This window comes from Ciconia boyciana, chromosome 2 (assembly GCF_034638445.1).
Source record: "Ciconia boyciana chromosome 2, ASM3463844v1, whole genome shotgun sequence".
Lineage (NCBI taxonomy): Eukaryota > Metazoa > Chordata > Aves > Ciconiiformes > Ciconiidae > Ciconia > Ciconia boyciana.
The window spans coordinates 95,286,812-95,314,801 of record NC_132935.1 but is presented as its reverse complement, the minus strand read 5'-3'; the positions used below and the strand labels follow the sequence as shown (position 1 = coordinate 95,314,801).

Below are 27,990 nucleotides of genomic sequence, written 5' to 3'. Positions count from 1 at the left end.
TTTGAAAGGAAATCAAAGGCAGTGTAAGGTTGTTGAAGAAAATGGCTTGAAAGGAAAAGAGTGAAAGATTGTACATTCCTATGATACCTGCAAAAGTTTGTGAAGATTACAGCTGGGAGAGAGATGGGCCAGAGAGAGATCAAGGAGTCAAGGAGAAGATATCTGCCTGCAGAACTTTGTCCTAGCATGCCTTCTTGCAGGCTCACAGCCTAAAACTTTGTAGAGGTTGATCTGTTAGGGTCACACAACCAGAGTTGGAATTGCGGGAGAGGATGGATAAGCCTCAAATAGAGAGGGCACCTGTTGACCATGGTTATTACCTTGGACTTGGTACGGCTTTGACAGGATTTATACAGCTTCTGGACACGTGAGAGAAATACTGCGCACACCTATTCTTCATAACATAGGGTTTTAACATCAGCTGAGCAGCCAGGGACCTTGCTGTGGGTGCATGCTGGAATTGCCCTCCTGATGCAGTGTCTCTCAGCTGATCTGACTTTTATCTTTACTCCAACCGTGAACTCACTACGAGCACAAAGGGAAAAGTATTCGTATTCCACTGTGCACATTGACAGTAATTTTGTGGATGCAGCACAGCACTATAGAAAGAGACAGGTATGTATGTGGAGCGTTTAGAAGGCATTAATTTCTTCTTACGTTCTCCTTTTTCAAACCACACTGCAAAAGGGTACAGTGGGAATAGCAAAGGAAAGAACTTGCAGACTTCACAAAAATCAAAGCCTATAGCTTGTGCTGGATGGGTATATTTGGCACACATCTGTGATTATGAAATGACTTTTAAATTGCTTTTGAACTTCATCTGGATAATGATTCATCCTTTCAATTTCCTTTCTCTTTCCAGAACATCCGCCGTTAACAAACCAACCAGTTGTGATGTTTTACAATCCACATTTGAACCTACTTCTCAAAACATTGCACACTTCCTTAAATAAGCAATTACTCAGCTCATTTGCACAAAGATAAGGTCAGTCTTGGGATGGAAAGATGGATCAACAACCCACTTTGGCAACCATCTTTGAAACGAGTCAAGAAGCAGTTGCTCTAGAGACTTGTTAAACTGCAACATCATGTTGCAGAAATGCAACATCAACAGGCAGCTTAAGTGTTTCTGTACAAACAGATATTGTACAGCCTTCATTTGGTTGAGCTGAGCCCATTACAGGATTTAGGCATATGCCTAAAGATGGAATTACTTACACGACTGAAGTTAAGATGTGCTTAAGTGTTTTGTTGTGTATGGGCCTACACACTACATCTGTGTTTGTATTAAGAGGAAAAGCTGTTCTACAAGACATTCAAGCATTTTAAAATGTATTTTTGTTCTGAACTGGAACAGGAAGTTTTACCCTGAAATGAAATTTAGGAAATCTTTAATTCCAGAAATCTTGTAATTGAGCATACTTGAAACATTATGTGTCAGTAATGTTGAAATGCTTTGTGACATTAAGACTGAAACATTGCATGTCCACTTATGTTACTAAATTAATTAGAACCAACTGTCAACTAAGCATGCCGGGATTGCCTGGGTTGTGTATTACCCGCCCCCTGGATGCAGGAAGAATTCTGGTTTGATCTAGCTTCTTGGCTGAGGTGCCATGCTGCATGAACACTGTTGTTCAACCTAGCATTAAAACAAGGATCTTCTGTGCATGATGTAGAGCTGGACCTACTAAACCCTGCTCAGCCCAAATGGCTTTATGTAGGGACATCTCAAGTGTCTTGTACCAGGTCTTTGACACGAGTGTTTCAGGGACACAGCGCACAGACCCTGTGCTTGTGCTTGTAGGTGGTTTGGGTCTTCCTTGGCTTATCAGTTCTGGCCTGGATGTATCCAAGATGACTCCACATTGTCCAGGAGCCATGGTAGTTTGGACACAGCACAGATGGATGACCCTCATTTGCATCTGATGCCGTATGTGACAAGTGAGCCCCTCTGAAGCTGAGGGTTGCAGATCTGCAGCAGCCAGTCTAGGGGCAGGTCTGAGCTGCAGCTACTTAAAATCAAGCTGGGTCTTGGCAGAAACTTTAAGGTTCCCTTCCCTGAGGTCCCCAAGCCTGTCCTGACATAGACATCCCAGAATTCAGTACCTGGGGACTGCAGCCTGGCTGCAAACTTAAAAGTTAAAACGATCAAATCAAAACTGAGCATGTTTTGGTAACTTCTTACTAACTGTTTTACCATAATCAATTGTCATTTTCTTGCAAAATCTTTCAGTGTTGTGGAATCAGCATCTACTAAAAGGAGACCAGTGCACTGGGAAAAATTCAAGCAGCTCTGTGAGTATATATCAAGAATGATAGACAAAGTCTTGTCAGACTGAATATATAGTTTGTTCTCCCTGTCCCTAGATACAATGGCTGTTCAAAAGGGAGTAGGTATCTGTCAGTAGTCTCTGAAAGGGGCTCATACAAATCATCTGTTTCCCCTGCTCTTCAAGTTACAGTCCCTCTTCTCAGTCTCATTGCGTGATGGACAAAGTAGGGTTGACCCCTAGGCCAAGAGCTTTACTTTGGGTATGTGGGGCTGAGAAGACAAAGTGGTGCTGAAGTGGTTACTTTAGAAAAGTCTCTTTCTTTGCCCCAAACATACAGTGCATGTGGTGAAATTTGTTCAACATTGATCAAAAATGGCTTTCCCTCCTTAAGACTCTAGGTAGTCATGGCTTTGCTTTGATGTCCTGTCCTCTTCTTTTGGGGTTTAAAAATTTAAGGTCCGTGGCCTTTGTGCCTCTATCAGCTTCTGGGTCAGCTGGCCACAGCAGAGAAGTCCATTCCCATTTTTGAGAGATGTTCTTTCATCCTTTATGGCCTCAACCCCAGCAAAACATAAACCACTAAACTTAGCTGGAGCCTTTGAATATCACCTCTTATGAAAGACCCCTTTGCCCTAGCTTGGTTTCTTTCTTACTCTTTCTGTAAGAAACTAGGGCAGCCCCTAGTACCAAACCAACTGAATGCTTTGGATTCAGATGTCAGTAAGAATAGGAGTGGGAACCTGGATTGTATGTTCATAACAGACAATATGATTGTTTTTTATTTTGCTGCATTTACTGCATGTACAGTTATATTTCTGTCTGAGGAAGCAAAACGCCTTCACAGATGAATACAAAAAGATGCATGTGTTTTCCCAAGCCTGAACTCATGAGCATGTATGTACTTTACTGTAATCTGACACTTATTGTAAGAAATATATTTTACATAATTGGCAGTGGCAGCCACATATTCTGAGAGAAAAAAGTGTATTGAATTGTATACTGTGTATCACTGATAATGATTTGCAGCAGTATCTTCCATAAAAGTGAAGGATAATTTAGCACTTGAAAGCCAGGCCTCAAAACTAAAATAATCCTTTTCTTCTTCCATGCCTAGGCTAGGATTCATCTCACCTCACCATAGACATAGGCAGTGTAGACACATACGGTAGGACCCATCACCTCAAGCTCCCTTTGCAGGGAACAGGCGCTTTTAGGCCATGATTCATCTGACCTATTTACGTGTCTGCTGTAGGAGGAGATGAATCACTGCCTAGACTAGATCTGTGTGGAGGATAAAGGGAGCCTAAGATGGCCAGCTCAGATGTGGATGCTTATATGGATTTACAGTTTGAATTTAGACTTGCAGTTTGGAACAACAATTTTTCAGAGAAGAGTTAAATTTCCTAAGCCACATTTTCCTAGCAGAATGTGTGTACTAATATATATTTATATATATATATATATATATATGTTTTTTTTCTTCCTGCAACAGAAACATTTGCAACAATATCTTTTGAAAACTGGCCCTATATCCCCTTCTCCAAATGTTCCACCATCTGAAGAGCTGCCATTTTCTCTCTGTCTGCCTCTGCCCCTCTTTCACACATACAGACGTGTATACACATGTCATGTTTCAGATCTGGGCCTTCTGAATTTTCAGCATTAACTCAAAATATACTCCTCTGTGTGTGGTAGCCAGAGCTGTTACGCACAGAGAGATATATTAGCTGGTTTTGTTTTTTTAAAAAACCCAAAACAAAATACGTAAACAAAACAATCAAATGAACATTTGTGAAATTTGCTTCTGTTTAAAAATATCTTTTTTTAAATTAATATTTTCTGCTAGAATCTGCTCTACTCTGCCTGCAGCCTTGGTGTGGCAGGGCATTATAGGAAGATGGGGGGAAAGGATCTTTTCACAGGAGTTAGCAGGACTCATTGAAAGAGCTTTAAACTAGATTTGAAGGGGGAAAGGGATAAAACAAGTCTCGCTAGAGGTAATCCTGAGGGCAGCACGCCAGTGTTTGAGGGACGGTGTGCTAGCGAGGTCCTTCGGTCTGCTGTCTCAGTGGAGGCAAGGGATGGAGATCCATGCAGCAGCAAAGATGCAAGGGTCATTAATGTGTTCAAAACTATGGAAGCGCCTGAGAAGGGTCACGTAGGAATTAGGGCTTCTTCCCCCAAAAAGGTGACAGGATCTATAGCCCAAGTGAAGTGCATCTACACCAATGCACACAGCATGGGCAACAAACAGGAGGAGCTGGATGCCATTGTGCAGCAGGAAAACTGTGATATGGTTGCCATCACGGAAACATGGTGGGATGACTCACACAACTGGAGTGCTGCAATGAATGGCTATAAACTCTTCAGAAGGGATAGGCAAGGAAGGAGAGGTGGTGGGGTAGCCCTGTATGTTAGGGAATATTTTGATTGTCTAGAGCTTAATGATGGTGACAATAGGGTTGAGTGTTTATGAAGCAGAGGGAAGGCCAACAAGGCAGATATCATGGTGGGAGTCTGTTATAGACCACCAACCAGGATGAAGAGGCAGAAAAATATTCCATAAGCAGCTGGGGAAAGTCTCACAATCACTAGCCCTGGTTCTCATGGGGGACTTCAACTTACCAGATGTCTGCTGGAAACACGATACAGCAGAAAGGAAACAGTCTAGGAGGTTCCTGGAGTGTGTGGCAGATAACTTCCTGACACAGCTGGTGAGTGAGCCAACGAGGGAAGGCGCCCCGCGGGACCTGTTGTTTGTGAACAGAGAAGGACTTGTGAGTGATGTGACAGTTGGAGGCCGTCTTGGGCATAGCAATGACAAAATGACAGAGTTTTCGATTCTTGGAGAAGTAAGGAGCGGGGTGAGCAGAACTGCTACCTTGGACTTCCGGAGGGCAGACTTTGGCCTGGTTAGGAGACTGGTTGATGGAGTCCCTTGGGAAGCAGTCCTGAAGGGCAAAGGAGTCCAGGAAGGCTGGGCATTCTTCAAGAAGGAAATCTTAAAGGTGCAGGAGCAGGCCATCCCCATGTGCTGAAAGACGAGCCAGTGGGGAAGAAGACTGGCCTGGCTGAACAGGGAGCTTTGTCTGGAAGTCAGGAAAAAAAGGAGAGTTTATGACCTTTGGAAGAAGGGGCAGGCAACTCAGGAGGACTACAAAGATGTCGTGAGGTTATGCAGGGAGAAAATTAGAAGGGCCAAAGACCACCTAGAACTTAATCTGGCTACTGCCATAAAAGACAATAAAAAATGTTTCTATAAATACATTGGCAACAAAAGGAGGGCTAAAGACAATCTCCGTCCGTTATGGGATGCAGGGGGAAATATAGTGACAAAAGATGAGGAAAAGGCTGAGGTACTTAATGCCTTCTTTGCCTCAGTCTTTAAGAGACAGACCAAGTTGTTCTCAGGGTACCCAGCTCCCTGAGCTGGAAGACAGGGATGGGGAGCAGAATGAAGCCCCCATAATCCAAGGGGAAATGGTTTGTGACCTGCTGCACCACTTAGACACACACAAGTCTATGGCGCCGGATGGGATCCACCCAAGGGTATTGAGGGAACTGACAGAAGAACTCACCAAGCCACTTTCCACCATTCATCAGCAGTCCTGGCTAACCAGGAAAGTCCCAATTGACTGGAGGTTAGCAAATGTGATGCCCACCTACAAGAAGGGCCGGAAGGAGAATCCGGGGAACTACAGGCCTGTCAGTCTGACCTCAGTACCGGGGAAGGTTATGGAGCAGGTCACCTTCAGTGCCATCACACGGCATGTAGAGGATAACCAAGGGATCAAGCCCAGTCAGCGTGGGTTATGAAAGGCAGGTCCTGCTTGACCAACCTGATCTCCTTCTATGACAAGGTGACCCACTTAGTGGATGAGGGAAAGGCTGTGGCTGTTGTCTACCTAGACTTTAGTAAAGCCTTTGACACCATTTCCCACAGCATTCTCCTGGAGAAACTGCCTGCTCATGGCTGGGACGGGCGCATTCTTTGCTGGGTAAAAAACTGGCTGGATGGCCGGGCCCAAAGAGTGGTGGTGAATGGAGTTAAATCCAGTGGGCGGCCGGTCACAAGTGGTGTTCCCCAGGGCTCAGTGTTGGGGCCGGCTCTGTTTAATATCTATCAATGGTCTGGACAAGGGGGTCGAGTGCACTCTCAGTAAGTTTGCAGACGACACCAAGTTGGGTGGGAGTGTTGATCTGCTTGAGGGTAGGAAGGCTTTTCAGAGGGATCTGGACAGGCTGGATCAATGGGCCGAGGCCAACTGTATGAGGTTCAACAAGGCCAAGTGCTGGGTCCTGCACTTGGGTCACATGCAATGCTACAGGCTTGGGGAAGAGTGGCTGGAAAGCTGCCCAGCAGGAAAGGACCTTGGGGGTATTAGTCAATAGCCAGCTGAATATGAGCCAGCAGTGTGCCCAGGTGGCCAAGAAGGCCAATAGTATCCTGGCTTGTATCAGAAATAGCGTGGCCAGCAGGAGTAGGGAAGTGATTGTCTCCCTGTACTCAGCACTGGTGAGGCCGCACCTCGAATACTGTGTTCAGTTTTGGGCCCCTCACTACAAGAAAGACATTGAGGTGCTGGAGCGTGTCCAGAGAAGGGCAAGGAAGCTGGTGAAGGGTCTAGAGCAGAAGTCTTATACGGAGCGGCTGAGGGAACTGAGGTTGTTTAGCCTGGAGAAAAGGAGGTTGAGGGGAGACCTTATCGCTATCTATCTACAACTGCCTGAAAGGAGGTTGTGGCGAAGTGGGGGGTCGGTCTCTTTTCTCAAGTAACAAGTGATAGGACAGGAGGAAATGGCCTCAAGTTGCACCAGGAGAGGTTTAGATTGGATATTAGGAAAAATTTCTTCACCAAAATGGTTGTCAGGCATTGGAACAGGCTGCCCAGGGAAGTGGTTGAGTCACCATCCCTGGAGGTATTTAGAAGATGTGTGGATGTGGTGCTCAGGGACATGATTTAGTGGTGGACTTGGCAGTACCAGGGTAACGGTTGGACTTGATGATCTTAAAGGTCTTTTCCAACCTAAACGATTCTATGATTCTGTGAGTCTAAGAGGAACGCCAGTTTCTGGGAGAAAAGTACTGATGCAGAAGGAGGGGAAAGACAGACTTGATCATCTAAGAAAGGCTGCAAGTTCCTGAGTGAAGCTCTGAGAAGACAAGAGAGAGGTAATGTTGTATTATTATGTATAGAAGATCAGAGTTGAAAGAGTCTGGTTTATGGGGAGTGAGGATGATGTCGTAGCAGGTACGCTTGTGCACATGCTGTAGTATAATGTCCCGGTGCATCTGAACACCCACCTAGACTGCAAATGGCACGAGGCTAATATTTAAAAAAAGGAAGAAAGGAAGTCAGCCTGTTGCAGAGCTTTGCAATGCTCAGCTGCTGCCGAGGAGTGCTTGGTGTAGCCACCATAGTGGTAGGCAAAATATCCCTCCCATCCAGCCGTTGGCACGCAGCACAGCAACCCATTTATATGAGCACCTGGTTGATCAGTTTGCTTGTGACAGATCTTGGCACGCCCTCTCCTCTGGCTGTAAAGCTTTACTGACTCTTGTGTTTTGTGGGATTTTTTTCCCCACAAACTCTTGTCTGGCATGGGAGGATTTGGAACAGAGCGACACTGGCTCTGGTGACAACAGGAAACTGCATTTTGGATAACCCTTTATGGTGCAAGCTTTCCAGCCATTTAATGGCTTTTCTATGGGGATCTGAAGGAAAGGCTGTCCACCATCCAAAGCCCATTGCAGTGGGAAGGGTGCCCGTGACTGCAAAGGTCTTTGGCAAAGGCCATGAGCATCGGAAGGCTGCCTCTGAGAAATGGGCATGGGCTCACGGTTCCCCACAGGGTGCAGTGCAGAAGCAGCTTCAGGAAGAGAGAGTGCTCTTTCACCGGTCACCCCAGTGCATCATTCATTAAATATAAGGCCCTACAGGAAAACCAGGTCTTCGTGTTCTCCATGCCCCCTCCTGCATCAGCCCTGACGTCAGTAGTTTCGAACCATGGAAGTTAAATTAAGGCCAGTGCAGTCTAATAGGCAAGGGAGAGCAAATGCTAAGAAGTCAAGGTAATGAGAAAATACTTGCCATCTGGAGCTGTCATAAGCACGAATTTACATCACTCCCCACAAAATAAATAAATTATAGCCTGCAGAACATTAGTCTCCCTGGATGCAAAGCCCCGCTCCTGCTGCTACCGCCAAAAATTTTGGCCTCCCCACTTCCAGCATGATCGTCAGCTTCTGCCGAAAGCCCTGGAGAAATGCGCATGGGCGCGGGGAGACATCTGCAATCGCTGGCTGTTTGAGCGCAATGGCTGGAGTGGGATCTGTTCGGCTGCATCCGCTCGCTCCCTTCCTCACTCTGACGGAAAGTTTTCCTCCCAGCTCTGACAGCACCGCAGCCACTTGGGGAAGCACATGACTTCCTCGGGAGACGGCATTTCTTATTTGTGTTGCAGGCCTCCAGCAGGCATGGCACCGAGGCAATATTTATATCAGTTTTTGTAACGTCGTTGCAGCAGCTGCAATTTTGGGAACTGAAGTGCTGACTGGAAGTGGAGAGAGAGGCACAAAGCACACCACACCACATTGAAATCAGGGTGGAAGGAAAAAAAAAAAGGAAAAATCGGCAACCAGCCTCCTCCCCCAGAAAGCTCGTTGTGTTCCCGGGTGCCAGGGGTGCCGCTTGCCCTCCAGATGGTTACCGCAGGGCCCATCTGCCTAAAAGTGAGTCAATGGAAATTGCAGCTCAGGATGCCAGCAACGGGACCGGATCTCTCCCTGCGGGGTGCCTGCGCTCCGGGGGGAGCGGGGCAGGAGAAGGGGAGTCCCCAGGCTAGGTGGCTTTCCGTGCTACATGCCTACCAGCCTGCTGGGGGAGGTGGGGAGAGCTCAAGCCCTTTGGCTATGAGACAGCACAGCGTAACACTTGCGTGCAGATAGTGAGGCTGCCTCCAAAACCGCTGCAGCCTGGTGCCATGCCTGGGCAATCAGCCCTGGCAGCCTTGTTAGCCCGGCTACAATGCTGTGCTGGTGCAGCCATGCTGCTCCCCAGTCCTCAGCTGGCATCTCTGCCCCACACTGTGCAGGTGTCCTGGCTCGTGTGGAGCTACCTTGCTGTGGCTGTGGCCTGTGCTGGGAAATCCCCAGGGAACTGGGATGAGGGTCCTGTCTTCCAGATGATTTACTTGCTGCTTCCCATTGCAGGAATGTGACCCAATTCTGCCCTCTTCTGCCTCCTGGCTTGATTTCAATGGTGTTAAGCCAGCAGAGGTTTGGGGCTTCACTGATATTACAGGCCTGGAAGCCGTAGCTGGTTAAAAGAGACTGGAGTCCTCTTCACTGTGTCTCCTTGCTCTTTCGTCTACCCTGCAAATGAGGCAAATAAGTGCCCATGGCTGGTCCCATGTGTGTAAGAAGGGCTCTCCACTGCCCATGCATGCTTTTAGTAGGTGACTTGTACCTCTGCTGCCAAACAGCAGGGGCTGGCAGGACAGTGGGTCTGAATTCTTCCCCATACACTGCTTTTTCTCCACATACCTCCACTGGTCTGTGGAGTTATGGCTGACAGAGGAGGTGTCACACAGTCCGCACTTATCTTAGAGCTCGGTGGAACTGAACAAAGTTGACATGAAGCTAAAATGCTTCCACCAGGTACTGCCCCAGGCACAGGTTGTTAGGTGATACACATTTTATCATGGGCAAGAGCTGAAGGTCATTTGCCCCGGACATAACTGTTTGGTGCAAAATACCTTCACTCTCCTGAACTGCACAGGGTCTCAAGAAAAAGGTCCTCTCCACTGGGCCACCAACGAGCTTTCCATGTCCATGTTCCCCACAGTCCTCTGAAAGGACTGCTGTGAGGCACCAGGCAGGGGAACCGTCGCTGCGTCTGCCTGGGAGTGCTCTGAAAACCAGCACCTGATGTTGCATTGCAGGCACCATGAGATAGAGACACCATTAAAGACTGGCAACATGGTGAGCACGGCTTCTAGGGCTGTGTCCCTCAGAAAATCCCCTCCAGGCTCCCACTTTATATGCCTTTGTGCCATGAGCAGCTCTACTCCATCTCACTAAGAACTGAAACTTCAGTGCCCAAGCTGTTTCCTTAGCCCAAGCGCCCTGAAATGCTCTTGGTGAGTGGGGTTGGGGTGAGACAGGCAGAGAGAGGGAGGGAGTAAGTAAAGACATGCCAGCAGTGGTGGCAGATCCTTGGAGGTGGTGTGGGGAGGGCTTGGCAACCCTTTCAGCACTGTCCTATAGCAACAGGAGGGAGGAGGATATACAGAGGTTACTTAAAAGCCCCCAACTTTTTCCAGGTTTCTATTGCACTTCAGAAATTCTGCAAGGGAGAAGAAGAAAGAAAAAAAAAAAAAAAAAAAAAAAAGACTATCTGAAAAGTAGGTACCCTTGCTAACTAAAAAACTTCCTTTAAGAGCTTACTGCTATGAAGTAATTGCTACATTTTGAATTGCTGTTTTCAGGAGCTTTGGGAAAAAGTTGTGTTCTCAGCCATGAATATTTTCTTAGAAGGATGGCATGGCTTTTTCATTCTACATGCTTACATTGAAATAGATGTGAAAGCAGTTTTGACTAGCTCAAAGAGAAGTCTCTGATCAGCCTACATCTGAGATTTCCCTTAAGATCATTAGTGGGAGAGAAATAAGTGGATAAGTGCTTTTTTCTTTTCTTTTTTTCCCATGTTCCCCCCTCTCTCTTTCCCCCCCCTCTCTCTGTCTTTCTCAAAAGTGGATTTTCTGGGTGCAGGATTTAGCCCTTTAGATATTGGGTGTTTGTGTGCATAGGGACAGAAATACAATTCTCCAGTAATCATCCACAGACTGTTGTAGGCTGTAGTATTTGGGATGACTGCAGTATAACTTAGAATGTCATTTTTATCAGGGGGAGGTACTGTGTGATGCACTTTCTGGAAATATAATTTGCTATTTTGGATTCAATAATGCTGTTTTGGAGGCTGGGAGAGTTAATTTTTTTCTAGTTTTTTTTTTACCTGAAACTCCCTAATGTTTTTAATGCCCTGTTTCTCCTGGGCAAATACTTCTGTGTTAGGCTTCCCTCTCCTTCTCCCACCCCCCTTCTTCTCTTATTCATGTGTTTTGACAAACACAAAATGCCTTCCAATCCTTAGAGAGCTGTACTCCATCATTAGACTGATGTTTTCTGCCTCTCAGTTTTTATTTATGTGAGTCTAAAAATGTGTAGCTCGCTGGCACCCCACACTGTTTTTGGTTTCTCCCATCTTACATGTGCCACGCTGGCTCATGTTTGCTTTTTCCTTGCACTCTTTCTTTCTTTCATGTTATTACAACATTTTTAATACAGGATGTCTGAAGCAACGAACACCAACGAAAAGAAGAAACCTCCTCTGAATGGGAGAAGAGCCCTCCCACCAAACAACTCCAATGATGAAGAAAATGAGGTCCCTGAGATGGAGGCTTTTGGATTGATACCTAGAGGATTTAATCCAAAAGGTACAGTGTACAATTAGGACATGAGTCTATTTTTACATCTTCCTTACTCACCTCTGCCCAGGTCTGTGAATTAAAACCAAACCACTTTTTTCCTTACATGTTTTGATCTCAGATAGCTTGTATTGCTTCTCATGAAAAAAATTGCTAAAAACATCCATGTGCATGGAAACGTTACTGCAGGTTATGGGTAGGGAAGGTGAGGTGTGGAGAAGCTGAGTGACCAGTTTTCAGCTTGAACTGTGGGAGCGGTTAAAGAAAGGCAAGAATCGTTTTTCCCAGTTTGATCACAATCACATAGTCACTCTAGGACCTGCTGGCTTCAGGCATGGCTGTGGCAGCACTGGGGTGAAGGGGGCAGGAGGAGCCTCCCCTCTTAATGGCCCTGCTGGTTTGTACAGCCCTAAACTGACTGTGGAAATACTGCAAAATGCTGGCTGGCAGGGTAATCTTTTGCTAGATGTTCACTCATAAAAATGAACGCGAAACTAAAAGGAATCCCTGTATTTTTAATTATTCTCCTGTGAAAAGTGTTTTAATCATTTGGCTGGGGAGAAAAAACAATATCATGGTAGGAGATGGGCAGATCAAACCACATTCTTGCTGCCAACTCTTTGGAGTGAACCTAAAAAAAAATAGGTAAGATTTGGTTTAAAAGAAATCAGGATTGGCTCCTGAATGAGTCATCAACCAAATGACGTTAATTTTTTGGCCTATTTGACATGAACAGCAGAACTTGTTGAACGTGGCAACTCAGGGTAGCCAGATGTAATAATACTTAATGCTCATATGGGACTTTTCATCCAGCGTTGAAAGAGTGCTTAATAAATGTGGACAAGCATTAATTACTGCATTTTACACATTGGAAAACAAGCAAAGAGATTTTAAGCGACAAGTTCAAATTTTTGTTGCAAAGGATTCTTTCTGTAATCCTAATCGTGTGCCTTAACCACCCATTCTAATACACACACATTTCTTTAAAAGGATTTATTTTAAAAATGCCTGAGCAAACCAACTGGCACGTTAAGACTAGAAATTTTGCTTGAACCTTTTCAAACAACCCTGTAGCTCTGGGGCAAGTATGTGTGTTTAAATTGTCAAATGTAATGCAATACAAGTCTGGATTAGATATAGTTTCAAACCCAATATGCTCACAGAGGCTGGGGATGTGTAAGGGTGTGGGATATCTTAGAAGGAATGCAGCCTGTAGCTAAAGCCCACCAGTACCAAGAGAAAGATTCCTATTGCTTTTTGATGTTCCTCACATCAGGCTCTGAATGAAGTGCGGTGCTGGTGGGTGGGAGCCTCTTGCTTTTCAGAAATGTAATGGAAACTTAGGAATGTCAGGTCAAGTGAGTTGAGGCAGGAACCCAACATGTGCATAAGGTGATGCTGCTGGTGAGAAAAACAGCCCTTGTTCAAAGCAAGAGCTTGTGTGGCCATAGGGTAAACCTGGCTATGGGACTGGTATGGCTGAAAAGTAAGTTTGTGCATAACAGCAAAACTCTTTTTGTACAGCTGGATCAGCTCTGCTGTGCAGTTCAGCTCTGCAATGCTTGTAGCAACAACATGCAAGGGCTGACCTGAAGGGAAAGGGACTGTGGCACTGGTTCAATGCACATCAGCTGCGATCTAAGCCGGTGATACCAGCTGATGTAAGTGTGGTCCTTGGACACACTGGCTTTGGGGTAGGATGCTTAAGTCACCTGACAGACCGTGTTAAAGGTTTATAGCCCAACGTAGCTCAGACTAGGACTTACATTCAGGAGCTGAGCCTGCCCAGAGCACTCGCGGCATTGTGCTTGGGGGATAAAGTGAGGGTCTGCAGGCAGAGCAGGAGCGGCAGAGTACGACAGGGCTCTAGCGCTGTGAGCACATCCTTGCAGAGGTCTGCTTGTGCCACCTCTTTCCCCTTCCCCTGCACACCTCTACGCTTCTGGGTTGTCCAAATTTTTTGTAGTGGTTCCCACATTTCATTGCCATAACACACTGAAAAAAACAAGCAAATGCTTTTATCCCTGCTGTTACAACTGAGGTGTTTTCTAGCCCTTGGGGTAGGATTGGACACCTGCTATAAACATCTAAATGTCAGTGTCTTCACCTGTGTCAGATCATAGTCAACACAGAGCCATCCAGTGAGTGGAGGTGAGGGCACAGGCTGTCCAGAGAGGCAGTGGGTGTCACTTCCAGGGTGATCTGTACCCTTCTCAGCTCTGCTGGTGGCAATAACTGGCCGTAATGAGAGGTTACATACCAGGCTCACATCAATTAGATGCCTAAATTTAACTGAATCTTGCCCTTGATCTGTGCAGTGTAGGTGTCTACAGCTGAGCTAGTCACCCTCGTTTCCCTTGACAGCCAACAGAGAAACAGGCATTTTTAGGGTGTGATTCATTTGACCTATTTTAGCTACTACTCTAGGATGAGGTAAAACGTGTGCTTGACTAGCTCTCTGCTGACACCCACTTCTACTCCGCTGAATCACAGCCGGAGTGAGCAGCGGAGGCTGCCGGGGATGGCTGCCTCCCCAGCCCGGTCAGTGGGCTGCCTGCTGCGGGAGCCCGGCTTGCTTGCGGGAGGAGATGCTCAGTGAGGAGGAAACGCAGCCCCAGAGTGCTTCTTCAGCAAGAAGCCTGTGTCTCTGTGAACATGTCTGTGCCGTGTCCTCCCCCTGGCTCTTCCTAGCCAGCTCATCTCACCGCAATGTGTTACGAGTGGGCCTGGCACTTACAGCCGCTCGGTGGGAGGACACAGCCCTGCGGCCCCATGGTCTGCAAGCTCCCCACGCACCCTCCTTCACAAAGTGCCGTGACTCGCCAGGGAATCGTGCTTCCCCTGTTAACAGAGTGATGGGCGTCTCCTTTGGAAACTCACACTATTCCATTTGTAATCCAGAGCCCTTTCTGGTCCTGCAAGAAAACTTGATGTTTGAAGGCTATTCTTGTTATTTGAAAAACAGCTCAAGCTTGTGCTCATTTATTTCCATGCAAGCTTAATGTTGCAAAAGCTTTAAGAAAGCATCAGACTGCTGCCCCTCATGCAGCAAACCTGCTTGCACTAAACAGCAGACCAGGCTACAGGGCAAACCGTCAAATAGACCTGACTTCAAAGGAGCCCTGGATGGCCACCTGTCCCTCACAAAAAGGTGACCATTGACATGTGCAGTGCCTGGACCCTTCCTTTTGATCATGCTCTGGTGATGGTGTTAGCACATCCCATTACCCTGCTCGTGTTTTGTCCTCTGTAGTTACCATTACTGTAATTAACACAGGCTCGGTCACAGGTTGTCTTCATCTGGCAAGCTCAACGTACTTTTTAACACTGAGAGTGAAAGTGAAATATGTTTTCTGCAGGTGTGTGTGGCTGTGTTTTGACAGGAGCCATGTAAAGTCCCGAGATTAAATGAAGCAAATGCTGAACTGACGGCCCAGGGTGGCTTAGCTTTGCGGTTCCTTGAAGGGGCTAACATGCGAAGGAAGGGCAGGGTCACTGTTGCCTTTTATTTCAGAACACAAGATGAAAACACAACAAACCCTCAACTCCATTTTTATGCCTCCTTGGAAGGAGGGAGAAGCTGAGCCAAACTTACTGATAGCTTCAGCCTTCACAGAGCCCCAAGATATGCAGCTTTTACATGCAGTGCTTTCAGCCTGGGAGGGGTTGGGAGACATAACGGGAGAGACTCTCCCCTGCCCCTGCTTTACCCCATTCCTGGAAATTCCTGCCTCACATAATTTAATTGTGAGCTTTGTCGGCATTATTGTGAGTGAGCATTGGTAAGTTTTGCAGGGAGGGAGGCAAAGACATGCCCCACTTCACAGAAGGGCAAGGAGAATGATTTCTGAGCAAAACTCATTTAATGTTTCACACAATAACCATCTCTGTAGCTTCAGCAGGTGCTAAAGCCAGTGGGCATCTACAGAAGTTACTCCATAAACTGGCAAATTAAGCAGAGAATAACAGTAACATCGCCATGGGTCTTTAAGCCTGCCTCAGTATTGAACAAGGTATTCCAGCCTTTCCGCAGATTAGCATTAGCAGGAGGCAGATGGTTTTGGGTTCAGTTGTCCAGGGCTTTTTCCATGAAAGGACCCTTATCTCCCTCTGTCCTTGGGCAGTTTCCTTTCCTTCTGTTTCCCGCAGGGCAGGGCTAGGCAGATGATGGTGACAACGCACAAGTGGGACCTGCTCCTGCTGCCCTTATTTCCCCCTCTCCCATTAGCTGTCACCCAGAGCCCAGGCTGGGTGGCTTGGCCAGGGCAGGAGAAGGACCATGCTGGTGTCCAGGGGAGTAGCTGCCTGTGGGGCTCTGCTGATGTCTTGAACACGTCCCTGCAGAAGGGCAGGGCTAATGCACATGCTGCTGTAGTCTGGAGGCTACACACCTGAGAGGGAGCTGCTCTGCTGCTTGTCCGGAGCCAGCCACTATGCAGTGTCTCCCTGCCTTCAAGGAAAAGCAGAGTGCAAAGCTGTTGTCTGAGCTTCTATGAAATGGGCCGTGTTCAGCCCTCAGCGACTTGAATATCCGACTCATTCGCTGAGCGCATCATTCCTGCTCACAGTGTACTCAGTAGCAGGCCAAATTAGCCACCATCACGAGTACACACAGCTCCACCAGCTGCTGTAAATGTGCACCTCTTTTTGCCAGGCATGAGTTTGGCTCTGTCATCGTCAATAAAAAATGCAGAAATTAGCTAGTTTCTAACTGTCAGCACCTGGAAAGACAAGCTGAGAGCTGCAAATCAAGCTTTACTCTTCTGTCTCTCTCCTGGTGGTGAGCAGTAATGGTCCTCCTGGCAGAGGTTTCGTGATTATCTGCCCAAGCATGTAGGCGAAAGAATGATGTCCAGTTTGTTTTCATGTGGTTGCTCATTGTGTGAGAAGTCTCCCATTGTGAAGATTCCTGGTATGCTACAGTCATGTAGCTCCTGGTGACTGCAAGTGCCTTTGGCTATCCCAGTGCCATCCCACACTGGTCATTAGCTGAGCAGACTAACTTCTAGCAGTGGTAGGCTATAACCCTTTAGGCAGCCCTAATTTGAAGGGAGCGAAGGTTTGCCCATGCATGTTATAGATACCTACTGCTGTTTGCCTATAACTCTATGCTGTAATTATATACTGTAATGTTATATTTAGTTTTCATAAGAAGACACTAATAGCAGTGGAGGTGTACTGAGAAGCTGAGTCTAGACACATACGGTACACCAAAACCTTATTTAATACAGACAATCCAAGTTCTCAGCTGAATGCAAGATCATTAACTGCTTCTCAGGCGCTTCAGCGCTTGATAGTAGTAGCGCTTTGCAAACATTAATATATTTAAGCATCACAAAACTCCTGTGAATTTGCATTTTACAAATGGAGGGCTGCAAGAAGGGAGACATGAAGCCACAGCTGTCAAAGGCCCACTGATTGCACTGGTAAACTTGTGACAACGAGACCCAGACTTGCAGAAAGCCGATGCCAAAGGAAGGATGGAGCCCAATTCTCCTTGGGGACGTTCAGCTTTCCACCCATAACAACCTGCCCTTTCTGCAATTGCTCTCACCATTCACTAGAAGACTTGCAGCCTCTGTGAAAATGGCAGGTGGACAGGAAGTGTCAGTCCGTAAGTCCCTGCTCAGCCAGGATGATGTAAGCCCCAAACAGATCCAGCATGCTCCGTTGCACGGTATTCCTCGGTGAGGCAGCGCTGGGGAAGGGGACGACAGGGCCTCTGATGATGTTGAAATCAATATTGACATTCCAACATCCTGACTCCTTCCCTCCCTGTTCAATTATGTGTCTCCACAGATTACCTGCGTGTCGTTGACATTCATATGTTCAAGGAGCCCCACGAGATTAACAAGCAGCAGCACCACACTGACAAGTACTACAGCCCCAAGCTGATAGTGCGTCGGGGACAGCCTTTCCAAATCCAGATTGACTTCAACCGACCTTACAAGCCAGAGACGGACCAGTTCTGGCTGGAGTATTTGATAGGTAAGTGCCTGGCAAAGCCTGTGTCACGTCAGCAAAGTAAGGTTGAAGATCCTCTCATAAACAGGAACACAGCAATACTTAATGGCTGGGTCTTTTCCTGTTACAATTGATAAACCATAAAAACAGGCTTAACCATAGGCAAGGAAGTGCTTTTCTAATCAGGGTCTGAATCCTTACTTGAGAAAGTGAGCAGAATTGCTTGTGAGAGAAGGAGCAGTATTTGGGGCTTTTTTCTGTTTAGCAAGAAGCTGTACTTTATTGAGCTTTCAAAGTTTTCTCTGGTTAATTCTGTATGGCAATGCCAAAAGGTAGGTGGAATGGGAAACACTTTTTATTAGTGTTAAGGAGATGCAGGGAGGAGGACTCTGTAGTATAAGGTAGGAGAGATAACTATGTATGAACTGGGATAACAAAATGTTGAGTACGCAACAGGGAAAAATTATGCAGGGTGGAAGAATAAGGGGCCTTGCAACTTCGCAGCCTGCATTTACAGCCAACCTGGTAACAAGGGAGAAGGTTCAGAGATTGTAGCTTTGGACCAGAGACTTGCTCAGGGCCACATCAGAGGCTTTCTTGATTTACTGTAAAAAGAGCAAGAAAGCATTTTTCCTCTCACTGAGAGACCTTCATCAGAGACCCAGGTCCTAACGTACCTGTTGGCTTATTGAAGGTACAGGACTAGAGAAGGGCATGACCTCGCTAGAGAAGGGGAAAAGCAAACGACAGCGTGGGGCTTCCTGCTGTGCTCCAAAGATGGCCCCACCAGACGCTGCTCCCTACATCACAGCTCTGGGAATGCCCCAGCTTCAGCTAGAGTGATCTGGGAGTTTCCGTGTTAAGATGTCAAGGTTCCCCTTACAAACTCTTTAAAGTAGGTTGGAATTGATGTTTTAATTTACTTTCCTGAGAGATGCAGTTCCGAAATTTGTATCATTGATTTTTTTCCACTGTTGAATTATGATGATGTGGCCATTTATTAGATTTGTTGCCTTTTAAAGCTAGATGGGCATTTATCTCTTAAACATATGTGCAGTGAAAAGGTTACTGTCTGCACATTTTTTTTCATGGGTCTCTTCTTTCTAATTTAAATTAGGGTTGGGAGGCATGTTATGACAGTCCAGTGAATGATTGGCTGAACAGCCACAAGTGCCTTTAAAAATTTAATATGCATAAATATCATTAGTTCTTTTGGGATTTAATTAAATTCAAGACTGTTCCCTTAATCTTGATATGTTTAAAACAAACAGCTGTAGCAAGAAGAAGTGGAAAATGGAACATTTGTTTTTTATTGCATTGTGTGCAGTTTGCATTTGTTTTAATCAGATGTTCTATATGGGAAGAAGAAATTTAACACTTCTTTTGACATTGCACAGTCCACTTAAGAGAACATATTCACTTATTTTCCTGTTACTCTTTCCTAACACATCTGTCCATGGTTTGTACCTTGAATCTTTAAGCATGGATAAAAATCCCTTCATCCTCAGTCACAGTAGGAATGGGGTTAAATGCAACCCGAGCCAGGGGAGACTTTGCAACAAACTCAGCTCTGAATGATGACTTTGGAGTCAGCCCTGAGTCTGTGGTTGATTTCCCCTCCCCATTTTTCACTGTTACTTTCCTTTCTGTGAAATGGGAATGGTAATGCTGATGTCCCATGTGTGGGGGCTGGCAATCAGCTGAAGGAGAGTGCTGCATACACAGGATAGTACACAATGCTGTTGCCCTCCCCTGCTTTTTAAGTGCTTGCTTCTGTGAGCACCACTGCCCTCTTGCTACAAGGAATTTAGCTCACAGAGATTCAACTGGGAGAAGAGATGTTCAAGCTCCTCTTCTAGGAACTGGTTAATACTCAGTGCTCCACAAATGTTTCTCTTTATGCACATGCAGTGAAAACACAGTACATTTGTTCTCAGAGGCTAGCAACAGAAAGCAAACCAAAAACAGTCCACAAAGGAGAAGGAAGTTATCCAGAGATGATCTGCTTGACTCTTGCTACTTATCCTTTTAGTGGCAAGTCCAATGTTTAATGCACTGAAGGGGAGAAAGAGGAGATTTCTTGTACTTAGGAAAGGGCGCTGAGTGCTCAAGGTTTCAGTGCTGTGCTCTCAAACCTTTTGTCACGGGGAGACATGGCCATTTACATCCAGGTTTTTTCTGTTCATCTGCCTGAAGAGCAGGCATTCACCGCTCGTAATGCCAGCTGCCCGAAAACCAGAGCCCAGTCCAAAAGCTTTTGCCCAGGCTGCCTCTGTGAGCAGAGGAAGGAGGCAGGCACCTCCAGGTGGCAGTTTAGCCCTGCTGTCTTAAAATGGGATTAACTCTCTTCTGGATTTTTTGTCTTCCTCCGTTGACTTTCTCCTGTAGACCAGGCTCTGACTTCAAGGTCACCAAAGACAGGGGAGGCAAATCCTACCCTTTGGTACTGCCAGGCAGGAGCTACACCTAGGGATTCGCTCAGGTAACAGCCGTACAGCAGAGGCAGCTTGAGCTCAGAGAAGCTTTTTGCACTGAAACAAGGGATATGCCTCCTAGGAAAGTGCTAAATTTGAGAGATTAAAGTGATGGACACAAAGAAATATCAACAGGTTGTTGTAAAATGACATTACAGAGGAGCTCTCTGCGTGCCTGAGCAGTGGATTTCAAACAGTGCAGCAGAACTGTAGGATAAACTAGGTTGGAGGGACCTCCAGAGGTCTCACATCCAAGCCCTTGCTCAAAGGAGGTCCAGCTTGCTCAGGTTGCTCAGGACCTTGCCCTTTTGAGAATCTCCAAGGGTGGGAAGGTTACCCCAAGCAATGCGGACCAGGCTGTCCAAGAGCTGTAGAATCTTTTGGGTGTTTCAAGGTGCTATTCTCATAAAGTACAAAGATATTTTTGGTAGGGATGGCTGGCCTTGGCTCCCGGGGAATTCAGCTGGAGCTGCGAAAACTCAGCGCCTCTTTTTGCGGGGCTGTGCCTACAGTGAGGGCTGTTTATACAACAGCACTGTATAAAGCTATTCAGAAATTATTCGTTCCTAGCACTGGAAATTTCCCAGCATTGACATTAATCCATCACAGAATTTTTATCCATTAAAGACTAATTTTGCTCCTGAAAAATGTGACAATGGTAATGACTTGATCCTGTGTGTGTGCAGAACTATTCTATTTCCTTTATTCCCTAAAATTTAGTTTTACTTCTCTTTTTTTGCTCCTATTTTTGCTTCTTTTGCATCATTGAAAAGATGATTAATGAAGCAAGTAAAGCAAGCAGAGACTGCTTAAGCCTTCTAATTGATAATGAATCAAGGGTACCTGGGACAAATGCTTCTTGCATCATGTGAAACTAGGTCTGAAACACTCACAGAACAATCTTTACTAATAATTTTTTTTAATCCACAGTCCATTTAAAGACCATTCACAGAGAGTCTAGAATTCATGGGCTAAATTGTATAAACAATTATATATATGTAAATACATAAATAATTCACCCCAATCTCCTGAAAGTCACTTTTACTGATATTCTTCTGAGATCGTTCCTTATGACTAAAGTCCTTTCTGCTTTAACAGACTGTTTTCCATAGAGTCATCATCAGTGAAACTGGCTGAAGTGCTAATATGTGAATTATTATAATTCAGTTTTGCACATAATGCTTCATTAAATTAGGATCATACTTGTCTGCCAAAGTATGGAAAACAATGACTGTGCCAAAAAATCCACATGGAAAAATATCCACTTATAAAGAGTAATGGGATGTTATTCCAGTTCTCGTGCTGGACTGCAGCCCTGCCTCAGTACCTGTGGTTTGGGAGCTCCATCACCACATGTTTCCTTCCTCGCAGCCCACTTCCTGGCTTTAACGAGAGGAAAGGTGAGCATCACCCCTTGGGAAATACTCATTTTATTGGTCTGGGGTTGAGCTGAAAGAGACACAAGAGAAGTGTAGATACTGTTCTTACATCCAGTTCCCCACAGCAGGAACAATTTCAGTTTGCTTGGAGCCCCAGGGAGCCCAGAGGAGCCAATGACTCCTTCACCCACCTTGATCTCTCCTGACTACTGCCTTCGTGGTGATGGGGATACTTTGTGTTGCTCTGCTTTCCACAGTGTGGGGCTCAGCCTGTCTGAGCACAGCTCCTGCACGTGGGGCAGCCAGTTTGGCATGAGTGCTGCAAAGTTTCCACAGTCACTGCTGCACTGGCAGTGATTTCTCTGAAAAGCAGATGTATGATTAGATGGGCTTATACAGCCTTCAATCTTGCTTTTAGTAGTAGTTTCCTGTACATGGCTGTAAATCCTAGGGTGGTTGATGAGTTTATATGGTGCATCCTTACTCTAATGATATATTTCCCCACACCCTCATAAATTGTTGTATATTTATATTTTCCTTAAATGGCTTCATAAATCCATATATAATGGTCTAGCCCTAAATATTATTATGAACGTTTTATTCATTGGCATACTTCTGGAATGATCGTAAATCCCAGTCCTCTAGGCTACTATCATCTTTCCACACGTGTGCATGTGTGGACACCCATGCACCCACCCATATGCACTCCTCAGGCTTCTATAAATCATTGGATTTTGGCCTGAGATGAGAGCAGAGACTTGCTTCTCCTTTTTCTACAGTCTTCCCAGGCCTGCTCCAGAGGAACAGTTCTAAACACATGAAAGCAACTAAGAACAAAAACATGTTAGAGCTGATCCCATAGGGCTTATTTAGGTGACACCAAATTCCCACATATAGTCAGGGGGATATCTGAGTACAACTAAATAACGAGGGGTTTGATGCAGGACCCCCCTGCATCAAACCCCAGGAATCAGTGGAGCTCTTCATACTGTCCTACAGTGTCCACAGCCTTTCCCTAATTTCATGGCAGTGTTGGGACATGGGTTATTCCAGGAAGGTTGAGGTTTTGTTCCTTTTTTCAGGCAGTAAATCTGTCTTAGTGGGAAGTATTGCTACCCCTGCTGGCACCTGTCCTTCTCAGCAGCTCTGGGGGCAGGGCAGGTGGTAGCTAATGACATGGTAGTGGGACATGAGGTATCCCCTGGCACCTTGGATGGGATGTCGAGCTGAGTTCTGCCTCTTGGAAAAAGTTGCTGATTGGAAAAAGTTGGGTCTTGATTTTTTTTTAGGAGCCTTCTTGGCATTATACAAGAGCAACTAACTCTGATACTGGGGGCAAACTCTGTTGGTGCTGGCACGTAACCCACCACTGAGAGTTTATTAAATCACTACATCCCTGTTTAACAAAGAACTGCAAAAATTGAACAAAGATACAGAAACACCTGATGGAGTCCCATGGAGTCCCATTTTGAGGAAGAAAGAATAACGTATTAGCAGTAGAATACATTTCCTAGAAATTTACTCCAGACAGAGAAGACACCTGTTTGCCAGCTCTTAGCAAAGAACAACAAAATTCATTTTCTGAAGGAAGGCGTTGGGGTATTTTTTTTCCTCCCCTCTGGAATTCCCAGCCAGGCCCCGGAGGAGCAGAGAGGACTGAGTCCCTCGAGGTGCTCCGTGAATGCAGTATTTCATGCAAAGGAGTCTTTATCTTTATTATGCTCTCCTTTTGCACTGCTGCAGTAGCATCAAGTGGCACATAAAATCTAGCTGTATTTTTTAATGGTTTTAATAGCTAAGGTGCGTGACTCTGATGTGTGTTTTACAACTGTAAAGTACTAGAAACATTCACTCCTGGGACAGAGTGGTCAGATGTTAAGGATTCCTAACTGGAGCCATAATCAAAAATTATTTCAAGATATTTGTGTTTCCTACATTTCCAAGTTTGTATGCAGCACTTCTGGAGGCAATGGGATTTGAGGGTGGGAGGAACCCAGATGTGATTATAAAGCAGTGGCTTAAGGACACTACTGTTTTTTACAAAAATTTGTTTCTCCTTCTTGCTTGATTTGATTGTTTGGGATTTTATTAGAGCATCTCTTTTCTTTCTTTTTTCTTTGTTTTACTTTTTCTTTTTTTTTCCTGTTTTTTCTCTTCTTTCTTCCTTCCTTCTCCTCCTTCTCTTCTCCTCCTCCTTCTTTCTCTTCTTCTTCTTTGTTCCCTTTCCCTTTTTCCTTTTTCCTCTTCTGACATTTGTTGTAGTTATTCATGGTGCATAAGGCATGGTCCCAGTATGCTAACACCCATCCCCAGGCTGCTTGCTACAATAAGGTTTACCTCTGCTACACAGCTACTGTACTTATGGCTTCCAGCTCAAATTTATCAACTTGTCACAGTTATTATACTTCCAGGGCTGGCATTGAAATAGATTCTTTACCCTTTTTATGAAAGAGTGTATCTAGGTAAAACAAATGAACCTAACAGGAAAATTGTTAACCTTACTGTGCCTAATGTATGTCCCAAAGGGAGACAGATTCCTTGACTCCTTTAAAAAACACTCTTCTAAGGAGGGTTCCTAAAAAGACTATTGAGAAATAGCTTTGTTTGCCTCCCTCTCTTCTGAAGTATCCTACTTCCATCAGGGAGGAATGTCCTCTGAAGCTCACTATATTTCTGATCTCTGTGCTACCAGATTTTCCCTCCTCCCTGCTGAAAGTAAAACACCTACTCACTTGTGTAGGACCTATCCAAGAACACCCATCGCTCCCTCCGCTGGCTGTGCTAACAGCATGGCACTACCTCAGCAGTGGCATTTAGGAACTGTTTAATGCACGCACACATACAGCAATGTGTATGTCCACTGGGGATCAAGGGAAAAACTAAACTAGATGGAGACAGGGGCTTCCAGGGACTGGGCAACAGAGGGGGAGGAGTGTGGTTTGAGCAAGCCCTGGTCCCTGTTAGTCACTTGGAAGGAACAGCAGCAGACTTGGATAGCTGGAGGAGGAGCACTCGTGTTTTGCCAACTGAACTTGCTGTACCTATCTCTCGCTCTCCCTCTGTTGCTGTAAATGCCTCCCTGGTGTGGCAGTTTTACCCAGAATTAAACACAGCTTGCCTCCGTGCCTGACGGGCCCGGAGCTGACATGCTAAGGAGCTGAGGCATATGTTAAAAATAACTTGCTTTGAATGCATGTGTGGCCACAGTTCTGTGTTTTAGACGGCTCATTCTTTTGCTGCTGCACAAATAAGACTTTGGCAAGCTTTAACAAACACTGCACTCTGCTTTTGCCCCTGTAAAGGGGGGGGGGGGGGCATCCCATACATACCCACATCCACACGCCTCAGTCATGATGCATTTCGCCATGTAGACCTTCACTCATGTTTACTTACTTCCAAAGCCTTGTGAGGCAGCACTGAGGGACACCTGAGCTCCTTTAATAGCAACAGCAGCTATTTTCCTCCTCTTCTCCTCCATGCCTAGAAAGCCCAGGAGGTGTAGAGCAGAGCTGAGCTGCAACTGAAGTAAGCAGGAGTTTTAGGAGCTCAGCTTGGGTAGCTACAGAAACCAAGGTGGGATAAGAAAGAAGTACCAAAGGGTTGCAGGCCTGTGCACTGTGAAGCAGGGGAAATAGATATGTTTGGGTCATTAAACCTTCTGTAAAAGGGAGGTTTCTGTAAAAATAATGTCTTCTGGCAGTATCATGGCTCAGTACCTAGCACTGAAAAGCAGAGAGTTGGAGGCCAATGAAAGAGGGCTACTGTGAATTCTCTCCTGTCCTCTCCTGCCTTGAGGGTAAGACAGTCAGCAGCCCCCATTCAGTGCCTGATATCTTCTGAGCTGCAAAAGGAGCCTATAAAAAATTCACCCTGTGCCCGGTGGTAGCAGTGCAGCAACCTCCAGGCTTTCTGAATTCTCAGAGTGGGTTTTCCCATGTCCTTGTGCTGTTAGAGAGAGCGGACAGGGACATCCCAACAGTGTGATGTCACACAACGACTTTGTCTTTCACAGAGCAATTGGCTGTGAAACGTCTTCTTGTGATGGCCAAGGCCTCCTACACCCAAAGCACACGTGAGCGTCGGGGAGTGAGGCAACCACAAAGAACTGGCTGCTGAGCGTGGTTCAGGCTGCCAACTCCCAGAGCAAATCAGAGCGAGAGGGATCCTGAGCCAGCTGATGCTGCTGGCAGAATCACCCTCCTGTCAGCATAAAAAGAGTTTATCTTCTCTGCATGGGTCCTGGTCCTGACATGCACCCAGACATCCTCCTGCCTCTCCATGGGTTGGGTTAACACCAGAGATCCTGCAGAGAGTGCTCTGCCAGGTGTCTGCAGGCTTTTGGTGATGAGTCTTTGGATAACATTGCATCTTCTTCCTTAGAGACTCTAACCTAGAGAATGAAATCACCATTGCACATTATCCCTTCTGAGAAATAGTTGGGATATCTGACACTACAGATATCCCAACTATGAGCCAAAGCTGGCCCTACTTTTCCACTGCAGCCAGAAATGTGTGCTCAAGATGTAGATAAAAGTCAAAGGGCCAAGCCATCCTGAGAGGACTTCCCTAGGAAGCTGATAAACATAGTACTGAACCTATGTAAGGATTCTTCTGCCAGCAACCTTAGCATGTAATGCCAAAGTTACTCAGCTTTATAGTGCTCTAGTATCAAGACAACAGATGTGTGTGTACGTAAGACTAGTGTGGCTGGTGCTGTCAGGTGTCTAGATGTATGATTACAATTCAGCTCCACAAGCTCCTGTCAGAAGTAACAATTCCCTTGCTCTTCCATTTGTATTTAGGTTTTTGTTTCAGAAGATTGGGGAACCTGTCCTGTCTCCAAAGAAAACATTGGAAATTGCTTACTGTGCTCTTGAGGGCCCTGCCCATTTTCCCAGGCTTCCTTGTGCGTTCAAGATTTATGCAACCATCAGTGAGCACCAAACCCTGCTCGTCTGTCAGAAGCAAACGATGTTCTCTTGTATTTACTGTTTATAATGTATGCAAATTATCCTCACTTCTAGGATATCCCTTCCCTGTCATCCCTGCTATGTCTGCAGGGATGCAGGCAATACCCCAGAGCACCTTCTCCTCACAGGTGAGTAAGATAGTGCAGTGACCTCTCTCTCTTACTGCATGGGAGCAGCTGTGTGGGGCATGCATGGGCTCTGGGCTGAAAGGACCTTGCATACTCCTCAGCAGCAGCTACAGATTCTCCCTTGTCAAGCAACAGGTAGATTAGGGTGTCTTGTGGCTTTGCATGCAAGAGGGACCTTTGTTTGGAAGGGTAAACAGAGTTATGTGTATTGAGGTTTCAGAGAAGTGAGAATACCAGAGGCTTGGTACTTTGCCAAACCTGCTATGAGGTGCCGGTGAGGGGGTTTCCGTAAGGATGTCTTGCAAAGGCCTCATGGCCTCTTTGGAATACTGTCTGGTTCCTATAGGCAGATTTACTGGGGAGTGATTCTGCAACCTCCCTATGTGCACGTGGTGCACGCGGACATGGTGGTGCAAAGCCCCCACCACGGCACAGCTCCTTCTGTCCCCAGTGGGCTCCTACACTGATGTGCAGCTTCCAGTGAAGATGACAGTGTCAGTTCCTGACCACGTTAAAATAGTAATCTCTCCCCTCTCCCACCTTTCTGAAGGAGGTAAAGGAGGTATTTTAAACAGTAGCACTTGTTAACGGTTTTCAAGGATGTCAGTTCAATTACTTGGTTTGCTCTGCTGCTTTGTTTGTGTGGACTGCTTTTTTAAAAAAACAATTATGTCAAAACTAGAAGCAAAATATCAACTGTAGAGGCAAGCCAGGTCATACTCAGATGCACTACAAAGAACAAGAATATGTTCAGCTCTCAGATCGCAATTGTTAGCAGGCACAAGACTCTCATCTCTGTTACCTCTATAGGCTCTTCTCTCTAGACTGGCTTTCCTTTGATGGCTTATATTTGAAGTGTCCAGTGCTTTATCTTCTAGTGTTTTCTATTGATTTTGCTCTCTTATTCTAGTCCTTTTTTTCTTCTGTAGGTCTTTCCTTTCTGTTGTGTCCCTTGCTGATCTGAATACTTTTAATGGGTTACAGCATCCCTGGCTGACAGGGCAAAGTGGGCTATTTATGTGCACTGAACAGCTGCAAAATGGAAATTCATGTGCACCGAATGTGCACAGTAGCCCCAGATTTCTTAGAAACATGGATGTCGTGGCAGCTCACAAGCTTCACATTCAGATCTGCAGTTGTCCTTTCCCAGAACGTAGCAGTGTTCAGATCTAGGATTATCTCTACATCAGCTGTATAAAAATAAGCAAGCAGGAAAATCAACGCCTTTGTGAGTTTAATTTTGAAGTTCTTAAATAGTAGGAATGAAAAATATAGAAGTCTGTCTCTCTGTCTGCCATCGTTGCTTTTCA

General features: G+C 45.8%; 1 protein-coding gene across 4 annotated transcripts in view; it reads left to right on the top strand.

Moving 5' to 3' along the window:
* The first annotated feature begins 2,292 nt into the window (after positions 1-2,292).
* The window catches only part of F13A1 (coagulation factor XIII A chain), a 69,652-nt gene continuing 43,954 nt past the window's right edge, over positions 2,293-27,990 (top strand). For 2 of the 4 annotated variants that reach the window (XM_072851374.1, XM_072851371.1), the window contains exons 1-3: positions 10,581-10,686; positions 11,626-11,774; positions 17,565-17,753. In XM_072851374.1, the coding sequence (XP_072707475.1) occupies positions 11,627-11,774; positions 17,565-17,753 (337 nt within the window). In that variant the 5' untranslated portion in view covers positions 10,581-10,686; position 11,626. Of the gene's footprint in view, positions 2,299-10,549; positions 10,687-11,625; positions 11,775-17,564; positions 17,754-27,990 lie in introns of those variants that run through there. The other 2 variants (XM_072851373.1, XM_072851372.1) reach the window with 2 other exon arrangements.